The sequence below is a fragment of the Poeciliopsis prolifica genome, unplaced genomic scaffold (assembly GCF_027474105.1).
Source record: "Poeciliopsis prolifica strain line A6 unplaced genomic scaffold, Auburn_PproV2 SCAFFOLD057, whole genome shotgun sequence".
Taxonomy (NCBI): Eukaryota; Metazoa; Chordata; class Actinopteri; order Cyprinodontiformes; family Poeciliidae; genus Poeciliopsis; species Poeciliopsis prolifica.
Window position 1 is genome coordinate 276,897 of NW_026562432.1, and position 24,733 is coordinate 301,629.

The 24,733-nt window shown below is 42.4% G+C and overlaps 1 protein-coding gene across 1 annotated transcript; it reads right to left on the minus strand.

Annotated features, from left to right (window-relative positions):
- Nucleotides 1-68: 68 nt before the first annotated feature.
- On the minus strand, nucleotides 69-23,643 carry LOC129379337 (neuropilin and tolloid-like protein 2). The gene is made up of 10 exons (XM_055060065.1): nucleotides 23,062-23,643; nucleotides 17,557-17,613; nucleotides 16,835-16,978; nucleotides 12,319-12,567; nucleotides 11,054-11,101; nucleotides 10,630-10,757; nucleotides 7,160-7,388; nucleotides 3,596-3,709; nucleotides 2,674-2,804; nucleotides 69-1,990 (listed from the first exon to the last, which is right to left on the minus strand). The coding sequence occupies exons 1-10, from the start codon at nucleotides 23,069-23,071 to the stop codon at nucleotides 1,151-1,153; spliced, it is 1,950 nt and encodes a 649-aa protein (XP_054916040.1). The 5' UTR covers nucleotides 23,072-23,643; the 3' UTR covers nucleotides 69-1,150.
- Between the last annotated feature and the right edge of the window lie 1,090 nt (nucleotides 23,644-24,733).

Below are 24,733 nucleotides of genomic sequence, written 5' to 3' on the forward strand. Positions count from 1 at the left end.
AACGCGTGGGCCGCGTGTCGTCTTTATGTTTCTTGTTTACAGAAGAAGAAAAAAGAGGGAGACTCCGCTCGAGGATGTGAGTAAGCTCTCGTTTAATTCAACAAAATGAAATTATACAGCAAGTGGTTAAAAAACATAAATGAGTCTAATACAGGCTACATGTGTCACTCAGGGAGAAGGCTTGTGCTTGTTTTACACACTCGGGTTGTGGAGAAAAAGAGAAAAAAAATATATTCTCCCCCCTATTTGAGATGCAGGGTTCGGGGACTGTTGCTTATTTTGACTCGGATTCTCCCAGCTAAGAGCTTCATGTTCCATAAACCATTGTTCACAAACTTCACACACTCCAAATAATCTCTGTTTCTACATTTCTTACCCAAACAAGACAGTCTCTTCATGTGCTCACCCTGAGGAGAGTGATGGGTGTCCCCCGTGAGGTAACCATGGAAACTACATCATTATTATATTGACATAACATTGCAATCGTTTTATTTCATTGATCAGATTTGCGCCACTGAGAATCCACCTCTATGAAATCAGCGCAGCAACAATCTTAACAAACGAAAGAGTAAAAAGCCAAGCAACACCATGAGGCTGGATATATTCTGGTTTCAACAGTACAGTACATTGACCAAAAAGATAAATCAAAAGGATATAAATTATTAGAAGATGCACTATAGATCATATATATTTGTGCCTGGCAAGTGAATAAATGTAACAGTGTCTCACAGTCCCCTTCTGTCCCTTCGGAGTCACCAAGAAACCCAGTGGAGAGAAGTCTGGCTCTGCATGCGAAGACATGTTTCCAACAAGTGTCAGGTGGAAGTAGAGATTATGTGAGTGAAAGACAAGTGAAGAGGCAGGATGTCTTTATGTTGTCTTCACTTGAGGTTCATCAGTATCAAAAAATGAGTTGTTTGGTCCATTTTGTTGCTCTAATATTTTACAAAGGCTCCATGTGAATTTGAGAGGTCCTTGTGTATTAATTCAAAAAGAAAAAAAAAAACAACAACAACAAAAAGTTACCTGGAGACAAGAGGCGAGGGAGGAAGCAGGGGTTGGTCTGTTTATGTGGGGCTTTTGTTCTTTTGTCCCTCTTCACTCCATAAAGGAAATGCAAAGTCAGTGTTTCCTGTTTAACCTTCGGGATCTAGAAGTCCATGGATATGGAGCGCTGCTGTGGGTCAACTATGGTGGTACTGTTGCGAGCGCTGGTCCCCCGAACACTGAGGGTTCCGCAGGCACCTGCCATCCCGGCGCCAATACCTCCAGCTATCCCACTGGGCCCGGCCATGCTCACTCCACTTACCATGCCCATCCCGCCAGCCATGGACACTCCACCTGTAATCCCTCCTCCGGCAATTCCCGATGGGCCGCCTCCTCCCATTGCCCCTCCCATCGCTCCTCCCATTGCCCCTCCCATCGCTCCTCCCATCGCTCCTCCCATCGCTCCTCCCATCGCTCCTCCCATCGCTCCTCCCATCGCTCCTCCCATCGCTCCACCCATCGCTCCTCCGACCAGTCCCACGGCGCCACGACCGTAAATCTCGCACGGAATTTCCTCGGTGACACGATCCTCGATGACCTGCTGGTCGCAGTCATGAGTCTGTGAGTGCTGCTTGTAGCCGTAGCAGCTCTTCTTGTAGGTGGACGTGGAGTTGAAGGTCTTCATGGGAGGGGGCTTGGAGAAGTCGTTGTGGTAGGACAGTTCCATGGAGCTCAGCGTAGTTCTGCTGTGCTTCATGCTGCCGCCGCCGCCGCCGCCACAGCCAGTGGCTACGGAGCCCTGGGAGCCACAGTGGTGCTCGTGGACACAGCGCGACATGGTGGAGGAGCGACGCACCTTGTGGAAGCTGTCCAACTCCTCGGAAAGATCGCCAAGGTCCGAGGACATCTCCTTGTCGCGGAGAGAGAAGAGCTCGTAGTGGGGCGGGTCAAAGACCTCCTGGAATCCAGCCTTGTTGAAGACACCTGGTCGCCGAGCCACCACCTTGAAAAGACCACCCACACCGTTACAGCTTTGGATGCGGAACCGTTTAGATACCTTAAAAGGCTTTAAAAACATTCCTTTAATTCCTCGCAAGTCAGAATGCAGGAAAGGATGCAGGAAAGGTACGGAGGTGTTGAACTGCCAGAGCTTGGAAATAAAAACAGGAGCAGTATCTTGTTGCAACGACAAAGTTTCTCATTGTAAAACGAAACCTTTGCATCTACTTACAACAAGATATCAAACTTGTTAAAACGACAGTTTCTTGTTATAACCAGATGAATCTCATGTCTTGCTATAAGGAGAACGTTAAAATAAGAAAACCCTTGTAAATTAGATGCAAAACAACGTGTCTCACTATAACCAGACGAGTTTTATATCTTGTTATTTTCACTTAAACAAGAAATTTGTCAGTTTGTCAAGATGGCTTTCAAAAATGCATAGATGCTAAATATTCATTAGCAACTTCAAGTTGAACTGCTTTGATTTGCTGAAAGTTAGTATCACTCCTCTGAGGATCACAGCAACATAGCATTTTCTACAACAGCCCAGAGGCCCATGACTGATAATAATGTCATAAGCCTTGCTTCGACGCATCATCTTCAGCTGGTCTAAGACCACATTTCCATTTACGTGTGTAACCTTCACAACTTTACACCTCAGCACCAAACAAAAGAGTGACTCACCTTTTTTCTGGGCTGCTTCATTTGGACCAAAATGGAGATAATAAGAAGTACAAGAACTATGCCTGAGGAAACTCCGATAACGGTGCCATGGGTCTTGGTAATCTGATGGAAAAGCCCCTTGGAGCGCTTCTCTGCAGGAGGACGACAGAACAAACAAGATAAGGGGAAAGAAAGAAATGCAAGTACAGAACCATGCAGTTATCGTTCCCCTTCCAGGCTTTTGTTTGTGTGTTTTGTTACACTTTAATATTTTAAATAATTTAATATCAAACAAATTTCTGTAAGAGTATACTTTTGCCTTAAATCTAATCTTTCATATCACCGTGGAGGAATTTTCATCAACAGCTTTCAAAAAGAATCTGGAAACGACAAATAATTTCTGAGTTATGAAGGTAGCAGGATTGTCTTTTTTCCACATAGGACGTCCATTTGCTTTGTCTAATGTTAAAATGTATTCGGGACAAGGATAAAAAAAATCCAGAAGAAATCTTAAGAGAGTAAATACTTTCTTTTACCAGCCCTGCAGTCATAAAATCCTGGTAAGGACATGAAAACCAAGCACCAGTATGAGAACCATGACGGCGCATTAGGGCCTTTGCACATAAGACACAAAAAAATAAAAATCAAAAGGAGGAGTACATTTCCACCAGAAAATGTTTGAGATGAATCTGCATCTCAACCAGTTATTTTCAGAAATTAATATTTTTTCGGGGACATTTTGTAGATTTTTTTTTTACTTCTTACTGCAAAGCATAGAAAATTTGCAAAAAAAAAAAAAAAAGCTCAGACTTTGAGATCAATCTCAGAAATTTTGTAGAAAAAACATGGAAGCTTGAGTGCTTTTTAGCTAAAATCGAATCCTCCACTTTTCTACCCACAACGTCCCTAATACGCCGTCGCAGGAAGCAGTCTGAGCGCTCACCTTTGCAGTGGTTTTCATCCCACGGATAGACACAGTTCTGGATCCCGTTGCACACCAGGGTGTTGTTGATGCACATGTTGCTGTGGCAGAAGAACGTGTTGGCCGTACAGGGAGCTGCAGGCAAGGAACGAACAGAGGAAACAAAATTTAGCCGAATAAATCTGAATAAAAGATGACTGGAGTGTGAGAAGGACCAGGAGATATTTCGGGGAGAGGAATAATAAAACAACATAAACGCGAACAAAAGAATACTCTGGTAGCAGAAAATCTCCAGGGGCCTGTAACGAACGACAAATGTTATGTTATTTGTAGAAATGCTGGAGGCCTAATGGAGACAGCGCATGTGAAGCAGTACATCATCATTTCCTCGTGAAGGGACATCAGGGGAGCGGACGGCAGCTCCACCGAACTGCAGCCGTGGAGAGAGGGAGCGGAGGACAGCAGTCGGGTTTGTGGCGATTTCAGAGGAAAAGATAAAAAGAAAGGCAGAGCCTGTGAAAATGCAACAGGATGAGGTGCCGCTAGTCCGCCGGGTGCAGAGAGCGGGACCTCATTAGAGCCGTCGTTAGAGTCTGCATGCAGGGACACAAGTGACTGGCAGGTGACTGGTAGGGGTCACCGGCAGGGGTCACCGGCACGGGCGCTGGGGGGAGTCGGAGGATGCTGAAGGCCGGGCGTGGTCAGCACTGAGATAACGCTGGAACATTTACTTTGTAACCATTTATATGTCTTTGCATGTGTGATAGAAGGTTCTGGAAAACTGACTGGAACATTGATTTAATACTTTTGTTTTTTGTTTTTTTTTTAAATGTGAGGGATTGCAGTTTTGTGCCAGCCAAAAATAAAATCCCACAGTGAGCTCTTTATAGCCTGTATACTTTAGCTAATGACAATTCAAATACAAAAGTAGCTGACGATTATATCAATAATCGGTTAATCACGATTAATTCAATTAATCGTTTCAGCCAAATACACTGCATGAGCTTTTCTTGTGTCACTCTGAACCTACGCCCCACAGTCTTGTACTCATATCGGTGCCTCCGGGTCAAACGGCTTTGATAAAAGGACGTGTAGATGAGGTAACCTATGGGAAGCAGCGTGTGCCGAAGTTTCCTCCTACAGACGGAATCAGTCCAGTTAAACCTACTAACACGTCGCCTCTCATAGCACATCAATCTGTTTTTTATTCAACCACAAAGCTACCGACTCCTCGAAGCGCACTCCAGCGTGGCTTCGTGTACGTCTAATAAAGTCCGGCTTAAATCTTGTACCGGCACATCGAAGGTGACAAAGTGTGAAGAGAAAAACACATCAAGTGGCAAAGATTAATCGTTTCCTCTGACCTCTGAGCGAACTTTGGTCAGACGCTGACTGACCAAATAAAGTTTGGGAGTCATTCAGCCAGCAGTTCCCACTTTCCCGGAGATCAGCCGGGAGATCGGAATTAATGAGGACGGAAGCGGTCTTAAGGACTCGCAGGGTAATAAAAAGCATAAAAATAAATAAAAAAATATGGGGTTTGGAAGCTATTAGCTTCTGCCCGCAACGGTGAGGGCTTTTGGTGATGAAAACAACATTAGCATTCAGGCAGGGTCGGGGGATGTGTGCAGGAGAATGTGGCAATTAATATCTCGGCCCGTTCAGGCAGTTAATGGAAATATTACGGCGCTAACAGGAACCGGGGCCTCCGCGTGGTAATTTCTCCTACTTTGTGTCACCTCTGACAGCATTTGTTTAAAGTCTCCTCATCGTTTTAAGAGTGATGAGGCTTGATGCGTGATTTCTATTAACCCCTCTAAGCTCTCGCTTTCTCCGAAATAAATCAAATAATTCGTATTTCCCTGGTGAAAGTGACCTGTAATGAGCTCAGCGTGATGCCGTGACGGGCACGTGAAGGCGACACGCGGCGCTTTGGGTTATTTAGGAAACGCTGAGGTAAATAATTGGTTTTCTCATATCTGCTTTCTAAACACGGCACATATTAATTAGCTTTTTTCGCTGAAACGGCACTTCGAGTCTCTGCTGATGGCTGCTTATGCAGACAGAAGACATCAGAGATGAGCTTAGTTCATGTCTGCTTCTCTCTGTGGGAAGATAGCGAGGCACCTGGTGTGTTACAAATAAATAATGGCAGCAACACACTACCATACTCTGAGGGAAAAGGCACATTTCTTTTGAAAACAAAGGAAATTTAGATTTAATTAGACTTTCATTTGAGGTCATAACATGTTTTTTTTACATGTCCTGTTATGACTGGAAATTATAGTCTAATAGCAAAGGATTTTATGAGGTCAGATAAAGTGCAACATGACTGGGAAGTGAAAAGGAAACATAATGATAGAAAATCTCAAAAGTGTGGCATCAAAATTTTGCAGACCAACAAGTATTTTAGGGTCTGTCTGTGCACATCGAGAGGGCTGTGTATTTGTTAAGGATTACCCGTGTCTTCCTCCCCGCAGCATGACGCTGCCACTACCAGCTTTATCTGTGGTGATCAGTGTTTAGCATATAGGTGATTTTTTTATTTTTTATTATTTGGATGTGTTAATTTTCTTACACCCAGAGTTGGCTTGGAACTTGTTACATTTACATAATTCCATTTACTTGAGTAACTTTTTGGATTTTTTCTGTACTTTTACCATGATGTACTTTTTGCCTTTATTTGGGTAATTCTGTAATGAAGTGTCGCTACTCTTACTTGAGTAAAGTTTCTGGATCCTCTACTTACTGCGAGGAACTTCACTGAAGGAAGAAAAAATTTGTTTTAACCAAAAATTCGCAAGACTCACACCTGCAGTTTTTCGCTAAAGTTTTATATGGAAAGAAATTCATTTAGAGAAATGTTTCTTTTGCCTGTTATTTTGTAAATGTTTTATTTATATGAATTATTTTCATTTAGATCTGATGATGTCATATTAAAATATTAAATAGTTGATGGTTTGATCAGTTACTCAATACCTGAGTTGCTTTTATACCCAAAACATTTTACTCTTATCTGAGTAATTTCTCAAATGGCTACTGTTTACTTTGACTTGAACAAAAACATGTCATGTCAGGTAAAATATTCTGACTTGAATACAACTGTTAGCTACTCTACACTCTGCTTATATCATCACAATAGTGCAACTAGCTGGTACTCTACCACAAAGAATATTTACATGTTTGTGATTTAACAAGTTTCTATTCTTGCTCATTTCAAAAATACAATTTCACAATTGAGGTGTTTCTGTTAAATCAGAAACACACGGATAAGTTTAATCACACGCGATGTCATTACAGAACATGACAACTACTTCCTGTTGTTTTCTTCTTCCCGGTTTGCGCTGGCAGCAACATCCGGTTGTTGATCTTGTGACTCGTGTGATGCAGGAAAAATGTTTCCATTTGCAGGTTTGCCAAATAAACCAATTTTGTTATTTTTCACAATTGGTGTGTTTCCATGAAGCGAGTTTATTTTCTACATCCCAAATTGTGCAATTATTTGTTCAGTGAAAACACAGCTATTTTAAAACACGCCAAAGGAGCGGTAGAAGACCACACCAGATCCAGATCATGTTCTCTTACGGTCGATGTAGGAGGTGAACAGCATGCGGAAGCGGCTCAGCCTGCTCTTCTCGTCGGCCCACATTCGTATGACTCCCACGCCGTTGTCCAGCATCAGGTCGTTGGCCACGGTGCTGCAGAACTTGGCCTTGAGGTTCTCGATGGCGCTGCTGCCGTCATACACGGCCACAAAGTTCTTCTTGCACTCGTTTGAGTGTTCCATCTGGTAATCCATGAAGCGCAGGTAAATCTGTGGACGCACAGACAGTTGGCATTGGGACAATCTGGAAAATACAAAAGGCGACTTAGACTTTAAAGAACCGCCATTTTATTTCTAGTTTTAGGATTTAAAATAAAGACACGGATGACAAAACAAGATGTACTTTTTGTGTGTGGGATGGGAAATAAAAACACACATGGTTTCCGACCTAATAAGAAAAACAGATCTAAATGCATATTGATAGGACTTTTGTTGTCATTCTTTGGGGAAATAATGCAAATATTTTAACTAAAAAAAAAACAGTTTAAGAAAACAGTTAAAGTAATGTGTGTTATTCTATCTAAATTTAAAAACATTGGTTGGTTCGTTTCCATTTTTAGCTAAATTTATTGCGAGCCCATGTGGGAGGAGCCACTTGTGGCTCCGGAGCAGCATGTTGTGTGTTCAGCCGTCTCTCTATGTAAAACAGTAGATATGTCAAGATTTCATAGGTACATTTTCAGCACTGCATTAAATTCTTATTTCAAAAACTTCTTGCCGTTTTGTTTCGGCTTGGAGAGCAACCCTTCTGACAAAAACCTCCCGCCCATGTAGCAACTGTCACCTGCAGCAGCCGACTGCTCTCCTCTCCTTCTGCTTCATCTGCCTGATATCTGGCAAGAAAAGCCAGAGCCTCTGCTAAATTCAGATCATCGTCACCGCTGCCTCCGAAAACATGAGCCGGACCGGCGCAACACGTCCGTCAAGACTGTCGGAGGGCCAGAAATGTGCTCATATGTGTAAAACATTACTTACACTATGTGACACTTCATTATGTAATTTGGGTACATCTGGGGTTTTACACTATTTAAGATGTGCATTCATTTGTGCTCATTTTGCGGCCAGTGAGCAGCGCGGGAGTTCGGATGAGTCACTTAGCCGTGAGGGAAGAAACAGAGCTGCTGTGAATCAAGGCTGGCCTGACTATGTTTGTAATTTCAATGAGATTCTTCATATCATCTCATAAATATCAGAAGAAGTCAGTGGGTTTTCACTCTTGGCACATGAAAAAAAAAGATACTCTTCACAATTTCCAGGGTGTTTTTCTTATTGCTAAATTCTGCTTTCACCAAGACGCAGAGATGCACACATCCAGGCAACCTGAACGGTAGGAAGCCGAGTGACGGGAAATTACAAATTTGAACAGAAAAGGGTTGCTTATGAACTTTTGTTGGACTTTTCTGATTTGCAGTGACACTTTGGTTGCTGAAATTTTGATTTGTTCTGCTTCTGTTTTGAATGTAGTCCAACCAGCTCCTCCACTTCACCCAAGTCAAACAAAGCTGGTGTTGAACGTTTGCGTTATGCTTGTGCGGGGGAAAGTTTAGCAGCACAAACGTAGCACAAATTGGACACCAAATTTGTTTGACTTCATAGATGCGTGGGCGACTGGTTGACCTTCTGTGACCTCTGGAGACTTTTGTTAATATCTTAAAAATGATAGCAGCACAAAGTAAAATTGCTGCTGCACAGACCAGCACAAAACTTCGACACAAATTTAGTTTGATTTTAAGAAGCTGAGGTGGCCAGCTTTACTCAGATGCTTAAGCTAAAGCATTTTAGCTACAAGTTGAGGAAGGCAGCTAAATTTGCTAACTGTTTTGGTGCCAGATGTTATTAGCGATATTAGCATAGCAATGTCTTCCTCTCAATTTTGTGCTTTTAAACAGCAAAGGAAACATGATTACAGACACAGGTTGTGCAATCCGACATCACTGGGAGATAAATGGTGTACATAAAGTTTTGTCTTTTAATCCCTACATGCTCAAACACTTTAGGAGCAAGCTCACAAATAGTTTGAGATTCTGATGGTTTGACTCACATTTATATCATCCAGCTCACTGTGTACCACTGGTTCAATGAGAAACGGTCTGATAAATAGCTGAAACTTTCTCTTGAGGAGCAGCCATAATGGGGATATCTGCTACTATCATGCTAACTGCTATTAGCATCACAAGCTAACAACATACTTCTCCCATGCTCCCATTCATTACTGTTGCTGACTAGCAACTCAAAGCAACAAGGGAGTTGAGCAACGCTGCTTCAACAGCTGGAGAAATACTTTAAATAGTTTTCAACTCCAACTTCCACTATATTTTAGTGACACAGCAGCCATGTTGGCTGCAAACAGGTCAATGAACTTTGACCTGTTTGGAGAATCCCGAATTTCCAATTTAAAAATATGGACAAATTGTGACGAAGCTGCTAGTTGCTCACCGTAATTTAACAATGACATTTGATATGGACATGAAACGCCAATTTCTTAGATTTGTTCACTTCATATACCAGATCTCTGCAGATAGCATTTTCTAGTTTTCAAGTTTGGTTTTAGCACATTTCTGGATGGGTTAAGTTTTCAGCTCCTGGATGCTGCAGTGAGTGTAAGCAAGCGGAACGCTGAGGCAAAGCTGCAGATCGTCTTTAAGGTTTGAGTTCTCTGCTGAAAGCCAGGAGCATCACTCCAGAACAGAGTTACTGTACAGAGGATGGCACAGCAATGCTCTCTGAAACAATTAAGAGATTTTAAGCTCTTTCTATTGTTAATTATACTCAGAGCCTCAGACTAATTACAGCAGAGGTCTTTGTGGTAAGCCTTTATATAATTTCAGCTCACATTTACGTTCTTAGAACCATCTCAGAGGCCATGCTGGCTTCAGCCATTTAGAGCGATTAGAGGGAAATGAATGACTTGGTCTGGACTGACACTCAGCCTTCTAACACGGGTGTGCGTCAAACTTTTTACAACAGGAGCTGTGGAGTCAGAAAGCTGAGAGTAACATCACTTGCAAAGATCTGCTTTAGATTTTTAAGTGAAGATTCCAAACATTTACAGAACAGAGTTTTCAAAGAAGTCAGTTCTTTTTTCAAAGCCAATTTCTAAAGTGCAAATTCAAAACATTCTGGATGAGTTTATGGCAGTTGAGTCTGTGAATATGTGAACAAAGAACAAAAGAAAGAAAGTAAGTAAGTAAGGATGGATACAGCTTTCAATCTAGATAATAAATATTTTTCCATCCTGTGTTTTCACCCAGAGTCAGATATGAGATGTAAAACGATATAACCTACATATTCTAGTTGTCCTGTAGAACAACTGAAGATAATAAAATGGACCAAATGTGACTCGTCCTCCCAGAGGTAAAGCTCAGACCCCCACTGGCAGCTTTTCTGCTTTCTTTTCCAGATGAAGGTGGCCCGGTCCGGCATGGAGGCCGACACGCTCCTGTCTACTGACCTTGGACTGGGGCGGGGCCCTGATGGTCCAGATGCAGTCCAGAGCATCACCAGGCTTAACCCGCTCCTCCTCCTCCACCTGACTGGAGCGAATAATCCCGTCCCAGCCGCCGATCTCAAACTGACAGTCTGCACAACGAGACAAAGAAGAAGAAAAAAACACCTTTAAAAAAACTGAGGCAAACACGAGGAAGAGCAGCGAGAACATAACCGCAGAAGATGTTTGAAAAGAGGAGCGTGACAGGCGGTGGGTTTTGTTAAAGAGTGAAAAAGATTCAGGGTTCAATTGAAGCACGAACAGATTATAACACAGGACAACATCAAGAGAGAGGAACAAAGACGGCGAGGCAGAAGGAAGATGAAAGAGGTTTGCGTCCTTTCGCAGGCTTGTAACTATGCATATGAGCATCCAGCCGGCGTCGTACCTGGGATGGGGTTCAGCAGTCCGCCCACGTGCAGATGGAAGTCTGGGTCTGAAATGATCCAAAAAAATCGGGAGGCACATTAATCTCAACGCACGGACAGGTAAGGAGAGGAGACATGATACGGTCCCGATGAAGCGGCCTAGATAAAGCACAGAGAGGATTCCTTGACTCCTATCTGACGGGGTGCATGCGGATTTAGATTTAAAGACTTCTGAATTTAGACGGAACATGAGAAAATCCCCCCCTCCCCCTCCCAAAACAGGAAGTTTAGGATGTTTGAAGGATGAAAGCGAAGCAGTGATGATTGAACATGACGGAGAATCTCAGCTACACCAAAATATGATCTGCTGTATGTTCAGGCTCTTAAAAACCTGTAAAGTCCCACACAGATTTAACTTCTTTCCATACTCATCACTGCACTGCCCTCCATTAAACATATCTGGTATCCATGGAAACGTCAGACTCTTGGCTTGAAGCTGATGAAAAGCGTTTGAACATTTGACTTTATGCCCAAAGGCTGTGGGATGTCAGTGTCCAGAAATCTTTATCAAACAGACGGAGTATGGAGCTCTGGTAGTGCCAAAAAAGTAGATATTTGGGTGGTTTTAATTTTTTTTTTGTTTAGTAAAATTTTCCTAAAGTTTATGTATTTTGTTTTATACTGGATTTCCAAATAATACACTTCAATTGGAGTCTAATATAACAGTTTATTATTCTTTATAATAACTGAATGAAAAAATAACTGTATTTTTTAAGACATTAAAAACAAACATATAACATTTATTAAGTTTAGTAAGTAGAACACAGGAAATCCCCAGTTTTGTAGATGGTGCTAATCTGTGCCAAAGGTAAAACGCTGAGGTATTTTTTTCAACTAAAACTTGTGTATATTTACTCCAGTTTACCTCAACTCCAAAGGTTTTTTCGAAACTTTTGGTTTCCAAAAGTTTATACCCTTACTATTGACATTTCTAAAAGATTTACAAACGATACAATGCAAAACCATTCCGGTGAAAGACAAAAATCTCCAAACTATTTTATGCTCCATCCTCATTCTCTCTGTAACGACAGCAGCTGTAGACACCAAGATGATCAAAACAGAGTTTGTAAATGTTGAGGAAAAAACTCAATTAGATTTTGGTATATTATTTTATCACAAAACCCTGCGGGGATTATTATTTTTAATCCGACGTCGCTCCTTGCACATCTCTCTGAACGATATGGAAGAAAACAAACAGCAGAGTTTAGTGGAGTTCAGCGCTCACCGGCGACGAAGGTGTACTGGATGCGGAAGCCGAGGCCCTCCAGCTCCTCGTCGCTGGTGAACTTGATCCACATGAAGCGGCCGGTGGAGGTGACGAGGCCCGGGTTCTTGCCTCCGCAGAAGCGGTCGATAATCGGGGAGAAGCCGAACGGCCCGTCGCGGATCTCGATGTGGTCGAAGCGACATTGGAAGGACGGCTCGATGTAGTAGTTCTTATCGAAAGCCAGCTGGATCCTCTGTCTGGGGAGAGCTGCGGGAAAAAAACACGAGAGCAAAGAAACGCAACGACTAAAAAAATGTTGCTTGTTTTTGTAGGGCAGAAATGATCTGAATGAGATTTTGAGTTTCAATAGTCGGTCTGGATTTATGCGTCTGACTATCAGAGTAGGTACAGATTAATTTTTGTTTTGTTGCAAATATAGCTGCGTTTGTTTTAGGAGCCTGATGAACTTTGTGTTTTCAGCTTTAGTGAAACATAAAAGTGAAGTGGAAGGAAAATGAGTGATGAAAAAGAAATCTCTGAAAAGTAAGGAGCTAAATTGGGGCCATAAAGTTTGTTAAAAATAAAAATAAAATTGAAACCTGAAAAAAAAAAAACATTTGAAACTGAAAGAGTTCTGAGATTAAAACTGAAAATTGCTTTAAAAAATTGAAAGTGAAAAATAAATTGAGGCTGAAATATGACGTAAATCATTGAATTGAAAAATAAAGTAAATCAACTTGTCAGTTAAGTTTTTTTTTCTGCTTCAAATTTCTGTTTTTTTATTTTCAACAAACTTTTTGGGCCCAATTTAGCTCTACAAGTGCAACTTGTGTTTGTGTTATTTGTCCAGAGCCTTTAAGCTTTGCAGAACCATTTTGTGCTACAATTCCAGCTGCTGATCTTTTAGTGCAGGCCTCTACCAGCTTTACATGTTGAGATTGTTCATCATTTGCAAAACAGCCTGAAGCTAAGTCAGACTCAATGGAGGACATCGCTTAATAGCAATTTCCAAGCCCTGCAACAAAAATTAGGTCTGGACTTTGACTAGACCTTGACGTCTTGTTACAACAGCAAGTAAACTCAAAATCCTCTGAAGAATTTATTCCATAAATCTTGGGTAAATCTTACTTCGTCTCATGTGCCATTAAAGTTCTAAACCTATTTTGGCCAAGCACGGCACATCTGGGAACATTTTAGAATCTCTCTTGGTTTTTATTTGTGACACAAAAGTGATATTGTATTGATGTGTAGGTTATGCTTTGGCTGTCTTGACTGCTGCTAATAAAGTGCCAAACGGCCATTCTAAAATATGAACACGCTTTGATCCACTTCCCTCAGCTTGTATGTTTATAGCTGTCCTGCAGAAAGATTAACTTTTGCACCAGTCCCAATTTTTCTCTTGCTGTGTTTTTTTCAGTCCCATCCCTCTTCCTGCGAACTCTACAAGTTTTTCACCGCAACACAGCCTGCCACAAATGCTAACGCTAGTCAGCGTGGCTACTGATGACAGCGGATGAACAACATTCCCGAAATGGTAAGTTGTTTCTCCACCATTAAAATAGTTAGTACATGAGGATGATTGACAGCGCTAAGACCCTCCTCTTGGCCCTGATTGGTTGAATTTGATGCATTTCTGCAGACGGAGGTGGAGGAGCTCGATCTTTCTTTTATTTGTCTCATGCTATACTATCACAACATGGTAACAGTTTCAACAAACATGGAAAAAAAAGCACATTTTTGTAAAAAGCTACTGTAGCTTTAAAGTGTCACAACAAGAAAGGGCTTTTCAACAAGCTTCACAATCAGAGACTTTTTAAGCGGTGTTCACAGTACAGTGCCTGAAGTCACAGTCAGCTCATAAGGAGCCATGACAGTTAGCAGAGCTGCTGTGCAGCGTTGGAGTGGAGCTGCCGTCTCTAACTGCGTCTCTGATCTGAAGTTGGCCGGTTCAGGCAAATCAGCACGTCTGCGGCGGGCAACGAAACGCGGCGCTCTGAAACCAAAACCGTTTCCACCTCGGAAACAGAGGAGCAGCTGACGGCTGCTCCCAAAAAAATAAATGAATAAAGATGACGGGGGTCAAGAGCGGATCTTCAGCAGCAAGAGAGGCCGTCCAGGCCCAGAGAACAGAGCAAAGAGTGAAGTCAAGAGTGGATCATTTTGTTTTGTTTTCTCTTTTCAGTACAACTGCAACAAAATGACTCAAATGATGTTTTTTTGTGTCTTGGATTTGAATTTGATTCTTGATATTCTGCTTGAAGAAGCAGCTTGTATGTCTGCACCTCCTGCTCTCTCTCTCTCTCTCTCTGTGTGTGTGTGTGTGTGTGTGTGTGTGTGTGTGTGTTTGTGTGTTTCTTCCCGTCTCTCTCCGAGTGACACACAACCACACACACACACGCAAACTAATGACTAGCGCTTGACACAGAAAGAGCAGAACATATAATCACCTCGTCTATTTAGCTGATGAACTTGGGGACATGACACAATCAATGAGGCTCACTAACCACAAATTATGATTACAAAGCTAACTGATTAGCCCCCATGCTAGATTGTGAGCGTCTCTGTGTCTGAGGAAGACCGAGGCCTTCCGAGGCAGAAACGACAGAAACCGATCAGCTCGATCTGTGTGTGATGAGCCAGAGCCAGAGCAGGCCTGGGCTTTGATTGGTCCACAGGTGGAGCACTTGAGCTGTGTGTGAGAACTGTCCCTCCCCCCTGCACAGTGGAAGAGGGAGGCATCTCATTTGCATGAGGAGCTGTGCTTCAGCATCACAAACAGTTCATCAGTTCAGAGAACGCATCACCCAGATCCCCGTCTCCTATAGCCGCTAATGATCTTTTCCATTATGTTTCCTGCGCGCCTCCAAATTACTGATTGATGCAACGTTTGAGCTCCAACGGCGACACCAAAGCCCAGTTCTGCAGCAGATGTTCCACTGCTTTATGTGTCCTTCAGTGAGAAAATCTTTTGAGGGTGGAGACGAACAGAGCGAGCGCCGAGCAGGCAGGAAGCCGGGGTGAGGGGGAAGAACCGCTCTTTAAAAGGTTATAAGACTCAGAATGGGTCATATAAAAAAAAAAAATAAATAAAATAAATAAAAAATGCATGATGCCCTCCAGTGACAGAGAGGAAAAGCAGTTCAATAAAACAATGTCAGTCAGGGTGAGGGCATTTACTAAAAGGAGGGAATCAAGCAGGTATGTTCTGAGGGAACACCAGCTCAGTTTGCATTCCTAGTTCAAATGTAAACTTTTCCAATATTTCGCTAATGTCGGGAAAACTATGATTTTGTTATTGCAGCGTGTTTGTTAAATAAGAAATGCAATCAAAATCACAGATAAATAGGTTTGTTCAATAGGTTTGTTCATCGCCCTCCAACCACTTCCTGTCGTCCTCTTTGTCTTTTCTGTCAGTAGTAAAATGTGGTTGTCCATCACATGACTCTTGATCATGGTGCCACCAGGAATCTTGGGCCCTCTGACAAGGGATTAAATTGGGCCCCCCATGCAGCCACGGTTACAATTTCTTGAGTCTGTCTGACCCATTAAAAGCGTCACAATTTTAAAGGCTTGAAAACAACTCCTTTGTTTTCTTTGGTCCAATGCTGATACTAGCACAATATTTATTGCTCATGAATTTAACATCCAACAGTCCACATACAGTATGCAAGTAGGTTGCTTAAATGCTTGATATTACTGAAATGTCTCTCCCCATGAGCAACAGTCATAGGCAACATGCAAAATACACATGAAGCAATCCAGACTTCTCAAAAATGCTACATAGTTGCAGTTAATTCAAGAAAAAAATATTGTCTGTCTCCAAGCCATTTTAAGTAACATCATTTTTTAAATTATTTTTTATGTCTGTATTATTATTTTTTAATGTACTGTCAGGGTATCAACATTTAGTCTTCCCTATACTCACAAACATCTCTGAAAAATCACTGCTGCTGGTTATTAAAACAGTGTGACATATGTTGATGCTCTTATTTTGAAATGTAGCCTGATGTTCTCCATTAGCAGCCAACACAATCTGCATGCCGTTACTATATAAAGGCTTCTGATGCCCTGGGTTACAGCAGTAATGGTGTGAAACTGAAAAACTGAGTAAAAGTTAGATGCCAGAAAAGTAAACTAGTGATATTAAAATAGAGAGAGAGAGAAAAAAGTCAAATAGCAAACTTAATTTTGTCCAATCAGATGTTGTCCTTGTGAAAAGCTTACATATTCCTTTTGACTTTGTTAGTCCACACCTGATTGGATGAGCAGAAAAGCAAGCCATTTATCAATGACTGCACCTGATCATTTTAGCTTTTACAAACAGCCATCTTTAACTACTATGGCCTCTGTCTTTTACCTACATTTCAAAATAAGAGCGTCGACATAAGTCACACTTTTTAAATAAGTAACAGTAATAATTTTTCAGAGATGCTTTTGTACGTATAGGGAGGCTTAATGTCTCACGTTTCTTTCAGACACTCTCAGGTTTTAGAAGGATTTCTGCAGAGGGAACCGGCCGATCAGAGATTCATACCTTCCAGGATGTAAACACACTCCTTGTTAGGTGGGTAGGTGTTGGGGTAGTTCGGTGACATGAACACCCCGCCGTTGATGTTGCGGACCCACGTGCCGCAGTCGTTCTGGCCGGGGCTCTGGCCTCCGGGGTCGCCTGGGGAATCTGAGGCCAGAGAAGAGGACAGAACAGACCAGTTATTGGATCAGTGGATCAATGAGGGAATGATTAGATGGCAAAAGGATCAGAGGGAAGGACAGCAAGACAAAACAAAAGAGCAGACAGGGAATAAAACGGGAGGAGAGAGAAAACTGAATTAAGGAGAAAGGCTATTTTAACAGAAGTCCTAAACGAACCACAATTCAAATAAATGCAAAATAGATTAGAAATAAACTCACATATAACCGATTTAATACTGGAAAACAGTATAAAAAAGTGATTAATAAATATCTTCATTTTTCAGTGTCTATTTGATCAACCACAATGACATGTTAAATGACAAAAAAATAACCAAATATGACAAAAAATTCAATGTTGAAAAGAATTTCTGGTGAGAATAATGTTAAATATTTGATAGTAAATGCAAATATTTAATCATGTACTTAATCAGAAATTTGCAATAGATTTTCATAAATAACAAAGAAAGCGTTCATCTATTAATTCATTGTGGCACTTTTGGCGTGCCGTAGATGTGCGTACAACATGTGGTTCGAAAAGGACGTGAAGGTTTTGCCTCAGCTCACCTTTAGTTCTCTGTGCCAGTGCAAAGCCCTCTTCTATCAGAAAGAAGAGAATCCACGCTGTGAAGCAGAGATGTCACAAATTACTCCTCAGCGTCTGAACATTACATTCATACAATCACACCTGATGTTAAATAATCAGCCAGAAGTTGAAATCACTCAAACCACAAAGGATCCAATCAGCTTTAATTAATTACAGGAGACGATGGATTTATGATACCTGTGACTGAATTATTTATATTTAATAAACGGCAGAGCTGTGACCGATAGTATTAAATTCATTTCAGGAGGAAGCTGTCTCAGAAGGACCACTGTGTCCACATGGCAATTACACGAACTGTCAACATGAGGTATTTATGAAGAGATGATGGGGCGAATTGTGGGATCCCCAACTATTAATTAGATAAAAAACAAAGCACAGGGTGTGTGTCAAGGTTTTATTAATTTTGTTTCAAACTCCAACAACCAGATACTTTCCCTCTCAGGCCTTTTTGAATCATTATTTCTTCTTCTTCTTTTTTTTAATGTTTCCAGGGGAATGCACCAAGGCAGCTACAGACTGACTGATTCTTATCGATGGATATTGGAATGACCTTAAGTGATGTGTGTAGACGTGATGCTCATGTTGTGTTGGAGAAGCTGCACGCCCCGCTGCTGAGCGGCCCGTCAACAGAAGACGCAAGAAATGCGGCGCGCTTGCAGCAGCAGCCCGAGCTGCAGGTAACAAACTGCAACACTGCTTTTTTTATGAAAACATCCATCCCTCCGATTTCAGAGCGGATCACTTGAAACTGCAATCTGAGGCTTTTATACAAAATATTTGTTTGTCACATATTTGTTGAAACTATGTTGTGACAGTGCGGCATAACACAGATAAACTATTTAAAAAAAAAATCAATCTCCTCTGCCTTTTCAAAGTGCTAACTGGAAACAACCAATTAGAGCCAGGAGGCGGGTCTTTTGCGCTGTCAATCACCCTCAGTGTGGCTGCTCATGCTTCGCTTTTTCTGCCCCTTGTTGCAATGCAATTGTGCGTGCATAGAACGTCTGCCTGATAGTTTATTATTGACAAATAATTGTTGGTGTTTACACAGTGTATGTGAAAGTTAACCGTTTCCTTCCCCCACCTCCTGGAAGGCTGAGGTGATTGGCCGATGCAAATTGAGAAGGCGGTGCTTAACCAGTGTCTAGACTCATGAGAGGGCTGCCATGTTTTTGTTTTTTTTGTTTTTTTAACTCTGCTGTGTTGCTGCAGACTTAATAAACCAGCTTTGTTGCTCTACAGCCGATATTGACTTTTTCCACCTCTCAGCATAACATCGATATCCACCAATCTAGAAAAACCTAGCTGGGTATTGGTGTTGTATGTGATATTGGAGAAGTACCAATTAACTTCCTGATTAACAATTTGCCTGTTTCTCACAACACAGGTGTAGAAATTACTGGAATTAATTGATCAAACACATTTTGTTTCCTAGTCCAAAGAATGACACTTCGACAAAACATAGCCGAAGCAAACTGTTCTCTACCGCATACAGAGGAGAAATCAGAGAAAACACAGAAACTGTGCAGAGAAGCGACAACTTATTTGCAAACTCTGGTGCTAACACAGACATTGTGTGAGCCGAGGCTCCATGGCAGTGATGGTTTCTACTTCTGCTCCAAGGAGATTGGGGACACGCGTAACGTCTAATAACCAGTGCATGAAAAAGTATGTCATCAAAGATTAATAGACATGGATGGCAGGATAATGGGATTAAGTTAGAATATTAAAACGTAATGGATAACTAAGGCTGAGCAAGGAATGTTTTCTTTTTAAAGACAGTTTTAGAAGCACAAAATTCAGAGGATGTACTTGGCACATGAAACATAGGACATGTGAACAGATCAGATGCTGCCTACTGAATTGCCACAGAGTTAGTAAAAGCTTACTAACTTTACATCACTCTCTGCATTAGAGAGTGATGTGAAGTTCAGGGCATTGCCTAAATCGCACAGAGGAAGGAATGAAGGACGGTGGAAAAGGAGGCCAGCAAAGGCAAAGTGTGCAGCGGAGACGCTCCTCGCTACCACAGAGTGTGGGCTGTGATTGAACTCATTTTGAAAAGCACACATATTCGCGACCCTCAGGCTCCGGGATCCTCATTAACTCTATCTCCATTATCTTGCAATGAAGTGTCGTAGGTGGGAGAATGAACTACCACGGGCGTATTTGGAGTGCGGACCACCTAAGTTCAGGCACCGGCTAACCGAGCGGATCTGGAAGCTCTTATTAAAGCCTTTTGTTCACATTGCAGCCTGTGAATCAGGCACAGAACTCTGGTTCACCTGGAGGAAACCTCACGGGACAGAGTAGCTGGAATGTTCTGTTTTTTGATCTCTCGTCTTATTAAACTTGCCTAATTTATGCAACAGCCGGGAGCTATTTTGAAATATCATCAATAAATTAGAGGCTGCAATCGCTTTAAGAAATCAACTCGCTCTGTTGAAAAAACAAACAGAAGGAATTAAGTCGATCAGGAAGCACCCTGATCACCCTGAGACCTGGCTGAGGTCATCATCACGCCCCACGGGGGGACAGAGGGGAGAGTTTCCTGACCTTCACTTTGTTTTAAAGAAGGAGGAGAAATTACCTCGGGTCCAACATGGCTATTCTGGGTCACGTCACTTCTTCTCCACATCACTTCTCCACTTTGGCTCGCGAGCTGAATTTAAGGCCGGAAGGAGGAGGGGAAAGGGTCCATCTGTCACACAAAGCTGAAACCGCGGCCCTGAGTATGGATGGCTGGCCCCGACTACAAACACACTCCATCTCTTAGGTGGCTAATGAGGAGGCCCGACACAGCAAGATCCAAATACACGCACTAAAATCTTTTTAATTTGAAAAGACAGTGGGGGCATCACTTTGCTGTCAAAACAACCCAGTTTTCCTCCCTCCCAGCTTTAAAAATCTGCTCCTTAAGGAATGACATGATTGCATCACATCATTCCTGCAGACTTGTCAGCTGCACACCTAGGCTGCCGCTTTTAGCCCATCCTGGATTCAGATCTGATGTCAGCAGAGACAGCTCAACTCCTCCATCTGCCAAAAATACTCATTAGTGGATCGTTAGCCGTGGCCATCAAAATAGACTTGATCAGAAACACTCAGAGGTTCAAGCTCCTTATTTGGCGTTAGGAGGTTGACTCGGCGGATTCACGCGCACGACGCCAGATTCCAGGCCAACGTCATCTGCAGCCTCAGCAAAAACACAGAATCATAAAACAAGGCTTCGCTCTCTCTGTCTCTCTGTCCTTTCTCTTCAAAAGTCCATTTTTGTGGCCATTTTGATTCCGGCATCACATTTTGGCCAAACGTAGTGAACCCTAACGTGTCATTTCTGATGCTGCTTCCATTTTGAGCATGCGGTGCTTTCTGAGAGACGCTTTTCTTCTCATCACACAACCAGAGACTGTTTGTTTGTTTCACCATTCTGACTGAAAACCCAGAGACTTCAGAGTGTGGAAATCCCAGGAGAATTGCAGTTTTAAAAATACTCAAACGCTGCCATCGTCAACCATGGCTCGCTCACACTGACTGAAGAAGAAAAAACAGGAACACGTTATTCCTTTATTCTGCTGTTTGGCACAGAGCTGGTTTTTCTCACGGGTGACATTGCTCTTTACTCAGGGTGTCAGAGTATCAGATGCAGCATAAACACTTTAATAAAAGACAAGTGCACCCTGCTCAACATGTCTATTGCTTTCATCAGAGAGAGCAGCCAATGGACTGCAGAATCAAATTGACCAGCTTTAAGTCACCACATATAAACGTGTTTGTATGTGAAACAATACTGAACAGTTTTAGGATAGTATGTGAAATGTAGATCTGTTGGTTTAAACATTGGTTCCCAAACGTGACTGTGCTATGGCCGCCACATAGCATCAGCTTTTGTCTGATATGTAAAGAAGCTTTCTTTCTCTCATTTTAATTCATTTCCAACAATTATTACATTAGTTTCGTACAGAAGCCTCCTGCCTTTAGTCGGCCATGACAGGGCTGCATTCTGGACGGCTCCTTCGGTCTTTTCCTTCACATAAACTTTTCTATTTTGTGCTTTCTATGCTAGCTTGAGGAGAATGGCAGCTTCATAAATGTAATCAGGAATCAGGAAGATTACGCAGCCCAAGGGGGACAATGAACGAAAAAACAAACTTTCCCCTGGGCGCCAGATATTGTCTCGTTCTTAACGAAATAAGCACAAGACAATATCAGGTGCTCACGAGAAAGTATATTTACATTAAAAAAAAGTATTTATTTTTTTCCCTTCAATGTCTATTTGGGGGCTCCTCAACAGATAGATCATCTATTTATTTTGTTGCTTTTTCCCCCCTCCTCATCTGTTTGAGCGCCCCCCGGTGGCAGCACTTAGAAAAACACTGACTTAAAAAAACTAATGACTATTAAAAGGGTTCTTTAATATTAAATGGATTACCGAAAAGTTTTAATCACCCATCTATCTTCCAGCATTCTCGCTGTACCTTATAATAACAATAATAATAATATTACTAATAATAATAATAATAATCAATGTTCAACAAACGAACACTTGTATGAACACTGCTGTCTGGATCCCCCTGTCCGATCATAGGAGCAGATCAGCAACAGAGACGGGAAACACGCCCTTTAACTCCGGCATCAAGTGGGACGTGACGACACAACCTGGACATTCAGTCTGACTGATTTCCCGGCCAAACAACCACGAGCCCCCCGTAAGGTGGCACGAAGGCGCGCGCGCGCTACTTCTGTGTGCTGCGACAAGTTGTTTTATTCGCAGGTGTTGATGGCGCGAGACAGTCAATAGGAGCGGTGGCGCGTGCGGGGCTGTTTCCCCGCGACCAGAGGAAAGAGCTTGATGGAAGTACCGGGAAGTTGTTCCTCTGTTCACACGAAGCCGCGTCTGTTAGGATAACGAACATTTCCCGTCACAGATATTAACCAACACTGCGTTAGTCATGTTATGAACGAACATAACATTCTTCTTCTTTTTCTTCTTTTAATGAATTCTGACCTTTGATGTCATGACGACTCAGATGTGCTGTTTTCCTATATAGACATATATGTACATAGTGATAATACAAAATGAAACATTTAGGCTTTTTGTAACGCCTTTAATCTTCAAACTGATCACAAAATGAAGACATATCAATTAAACACGAAATAAAAAGCGGAGTGAAAGCTCTGGGTAGAACCGACACTGACTGACATGGACGCGGTTCCGTCCGTCTTTACCTGCAGGCTGCTCTGCTGTCAGAATGAAGCCAGCAGGTGGGTCACTTTACAGAGCCCGTTTAGGTCCAATGATCAAAGACCGAAATGACATAAACTACTAGAACGGACACGTGTTCATCTGCGAAGCCAACCGAGACGCAAGTTGAATTGATGGAAGCGAGGCTCAGCTGGAGGATGGGAGCGGAGCTCCGGTCTGCGCGCATGCAGCGCACATCCTCTGCGCGCGTCGCACTCACCTCTGCGCATCTCTTCTCCCGGTGCGATTCCAAAGAGCCCTCTTCTCAAAAACCTTCCCCTGGTCTGGGCATTGTAAGCCGGGTGACGAAAATCCAACTTTCCAGCAACAGTAAATCCATCGCAGAGAAGCAGCTGGGATTCCCGCTCCGCCCCGAACCTCAGCCGGGCATCCTCGCCTCACACGGTCCGATCCGCTTTCGGCCGGAGCGCAGCGAGCACGGGCAGAGAGGCGAGGAGGCAGGGACGACGCGCGCGCCAGGGGGAAGGATGCTATCCAAAATGCGCACGCGGGTAGAGTGATAATGGAGACAAAGGAAAGAGAGAGAGAGAGAGAAAGAGAGACAGAGAGAGACAGAGAGAGAGAGAGAGACGCGCTCTGGGCTCAGTCCGCGTCAGGACTAAGAAGCGCTCCTCCTGAACGAGGCTCATTTAAGCCGCGCTGCTGCTGACATCAATGAGCGGCTGCCTGTCAAAGCGCAACTCCACGCTGGGCTTCGTCTTCCGGTTGAGATGATGTTTAACAAATGAGAAAAATCAAGAAGACGTTCCAATTATAAGTCTTTTTTTTTTCTTTTTTCGGATTGCTGATTCATGGATGGTTAAAATTTTTTTTTTGACTTTTGATTTCTATCATTAAAGTTTCACAAACCGCAATAAATAAATGTGTAAAAATAAAAGCAAACGTTGAAATGAAGTCGTGCCTTCATTTCACGCCGTGTGCGCAACCATCAGGCAGGTTGTGCTTCCGCTCCGTCAGGAGGAAATGTGTGCAGAATTAATAGACGATGTTAGTGTGCAAATTATGACGCAACTTAATGAAACTTTTCCATCCATTTATCGACTTGAGCAAGAATAAACGTGACAAACAACAGAAACAGCCTCGTGTTTCAGTGAGGGTCACTGAGGCTGTCAGGGTGTTGACCTGTTGATCAACTTTCTTTCACCGTTCAGATGAACCTCCCGTTTCAAAAGAGTCCAAAGAATATCAATATATTGATCAATATATTGATCTATTCTGCCTGCATTAAAACCCTGCGTGTTAAAATTCAAAGATGCAGGTAAGTGTCTTCTATAAACTGACAGTAGGTGGGGAAATGATTTTGAGCTCATCCTTCACCAGATAAAGCCCAGCTATAGCCAGTCTTCAATGCCACCAGCCCACAGCACTACCACGTCTAACGCCTCTACCTTGTTGGGATGTGAGCTGAAGTGGAGTTCTTTTCCTGCTGGTCCAGACAGTCACATTGTTTCGCTGTGGTTTCTCAGGTTTCCCCTCTTTTTCTGAAAGTTGATGATTCCTAGTATGTTTTCTTGTATTTGCTCTATTCTTCTCTCCCTTTCTTGCTTTGTCCGTCTCCTTGTCCACTGCACTTGAACTTTTACACAGAGTTATATGGAGCATCATGGTGAACGTTGTGATGTTCCACTTGTGAAAGTAAATCTGCGGGACTTCATGTTGACACTCGGACACCTTTTTTATGCATCGGTTAGTCAAAACATCCAAGTAGAAATTACTGAAGAAAAAGACACAGAGTTCAACTCAAACACACATTCAAAATATATTCACACATTTACAAAATGCTGTGCTTCCTGCAGTCCCTCTGGAAAGACATTTTTAACCTCGACAAGACATTCACTAAAAATAACACAAACTTGCTAACATAATTTACT

Excerpts from the sequence above, each read along its gene's own strand:
- LOC129379337 (XM_055060065.1), bottom strand. Across the intron at positions 16,979-17,556 it reads ACTGGCACAGAGAACTAAAG|ATTCCCCAGGCGACCCCGGA; the intron begins GTGAGCTGAGGC and ends CTCTGGCCTCAG. Across the intron at positions 1,991-2,673 it reads TGAAGCAGCCCAGAAAAAAG|GTGGTGGCTCGGCGACCAGG; the intron begins GTGAGTCACTCT and ends GGTCTTTTCAAG.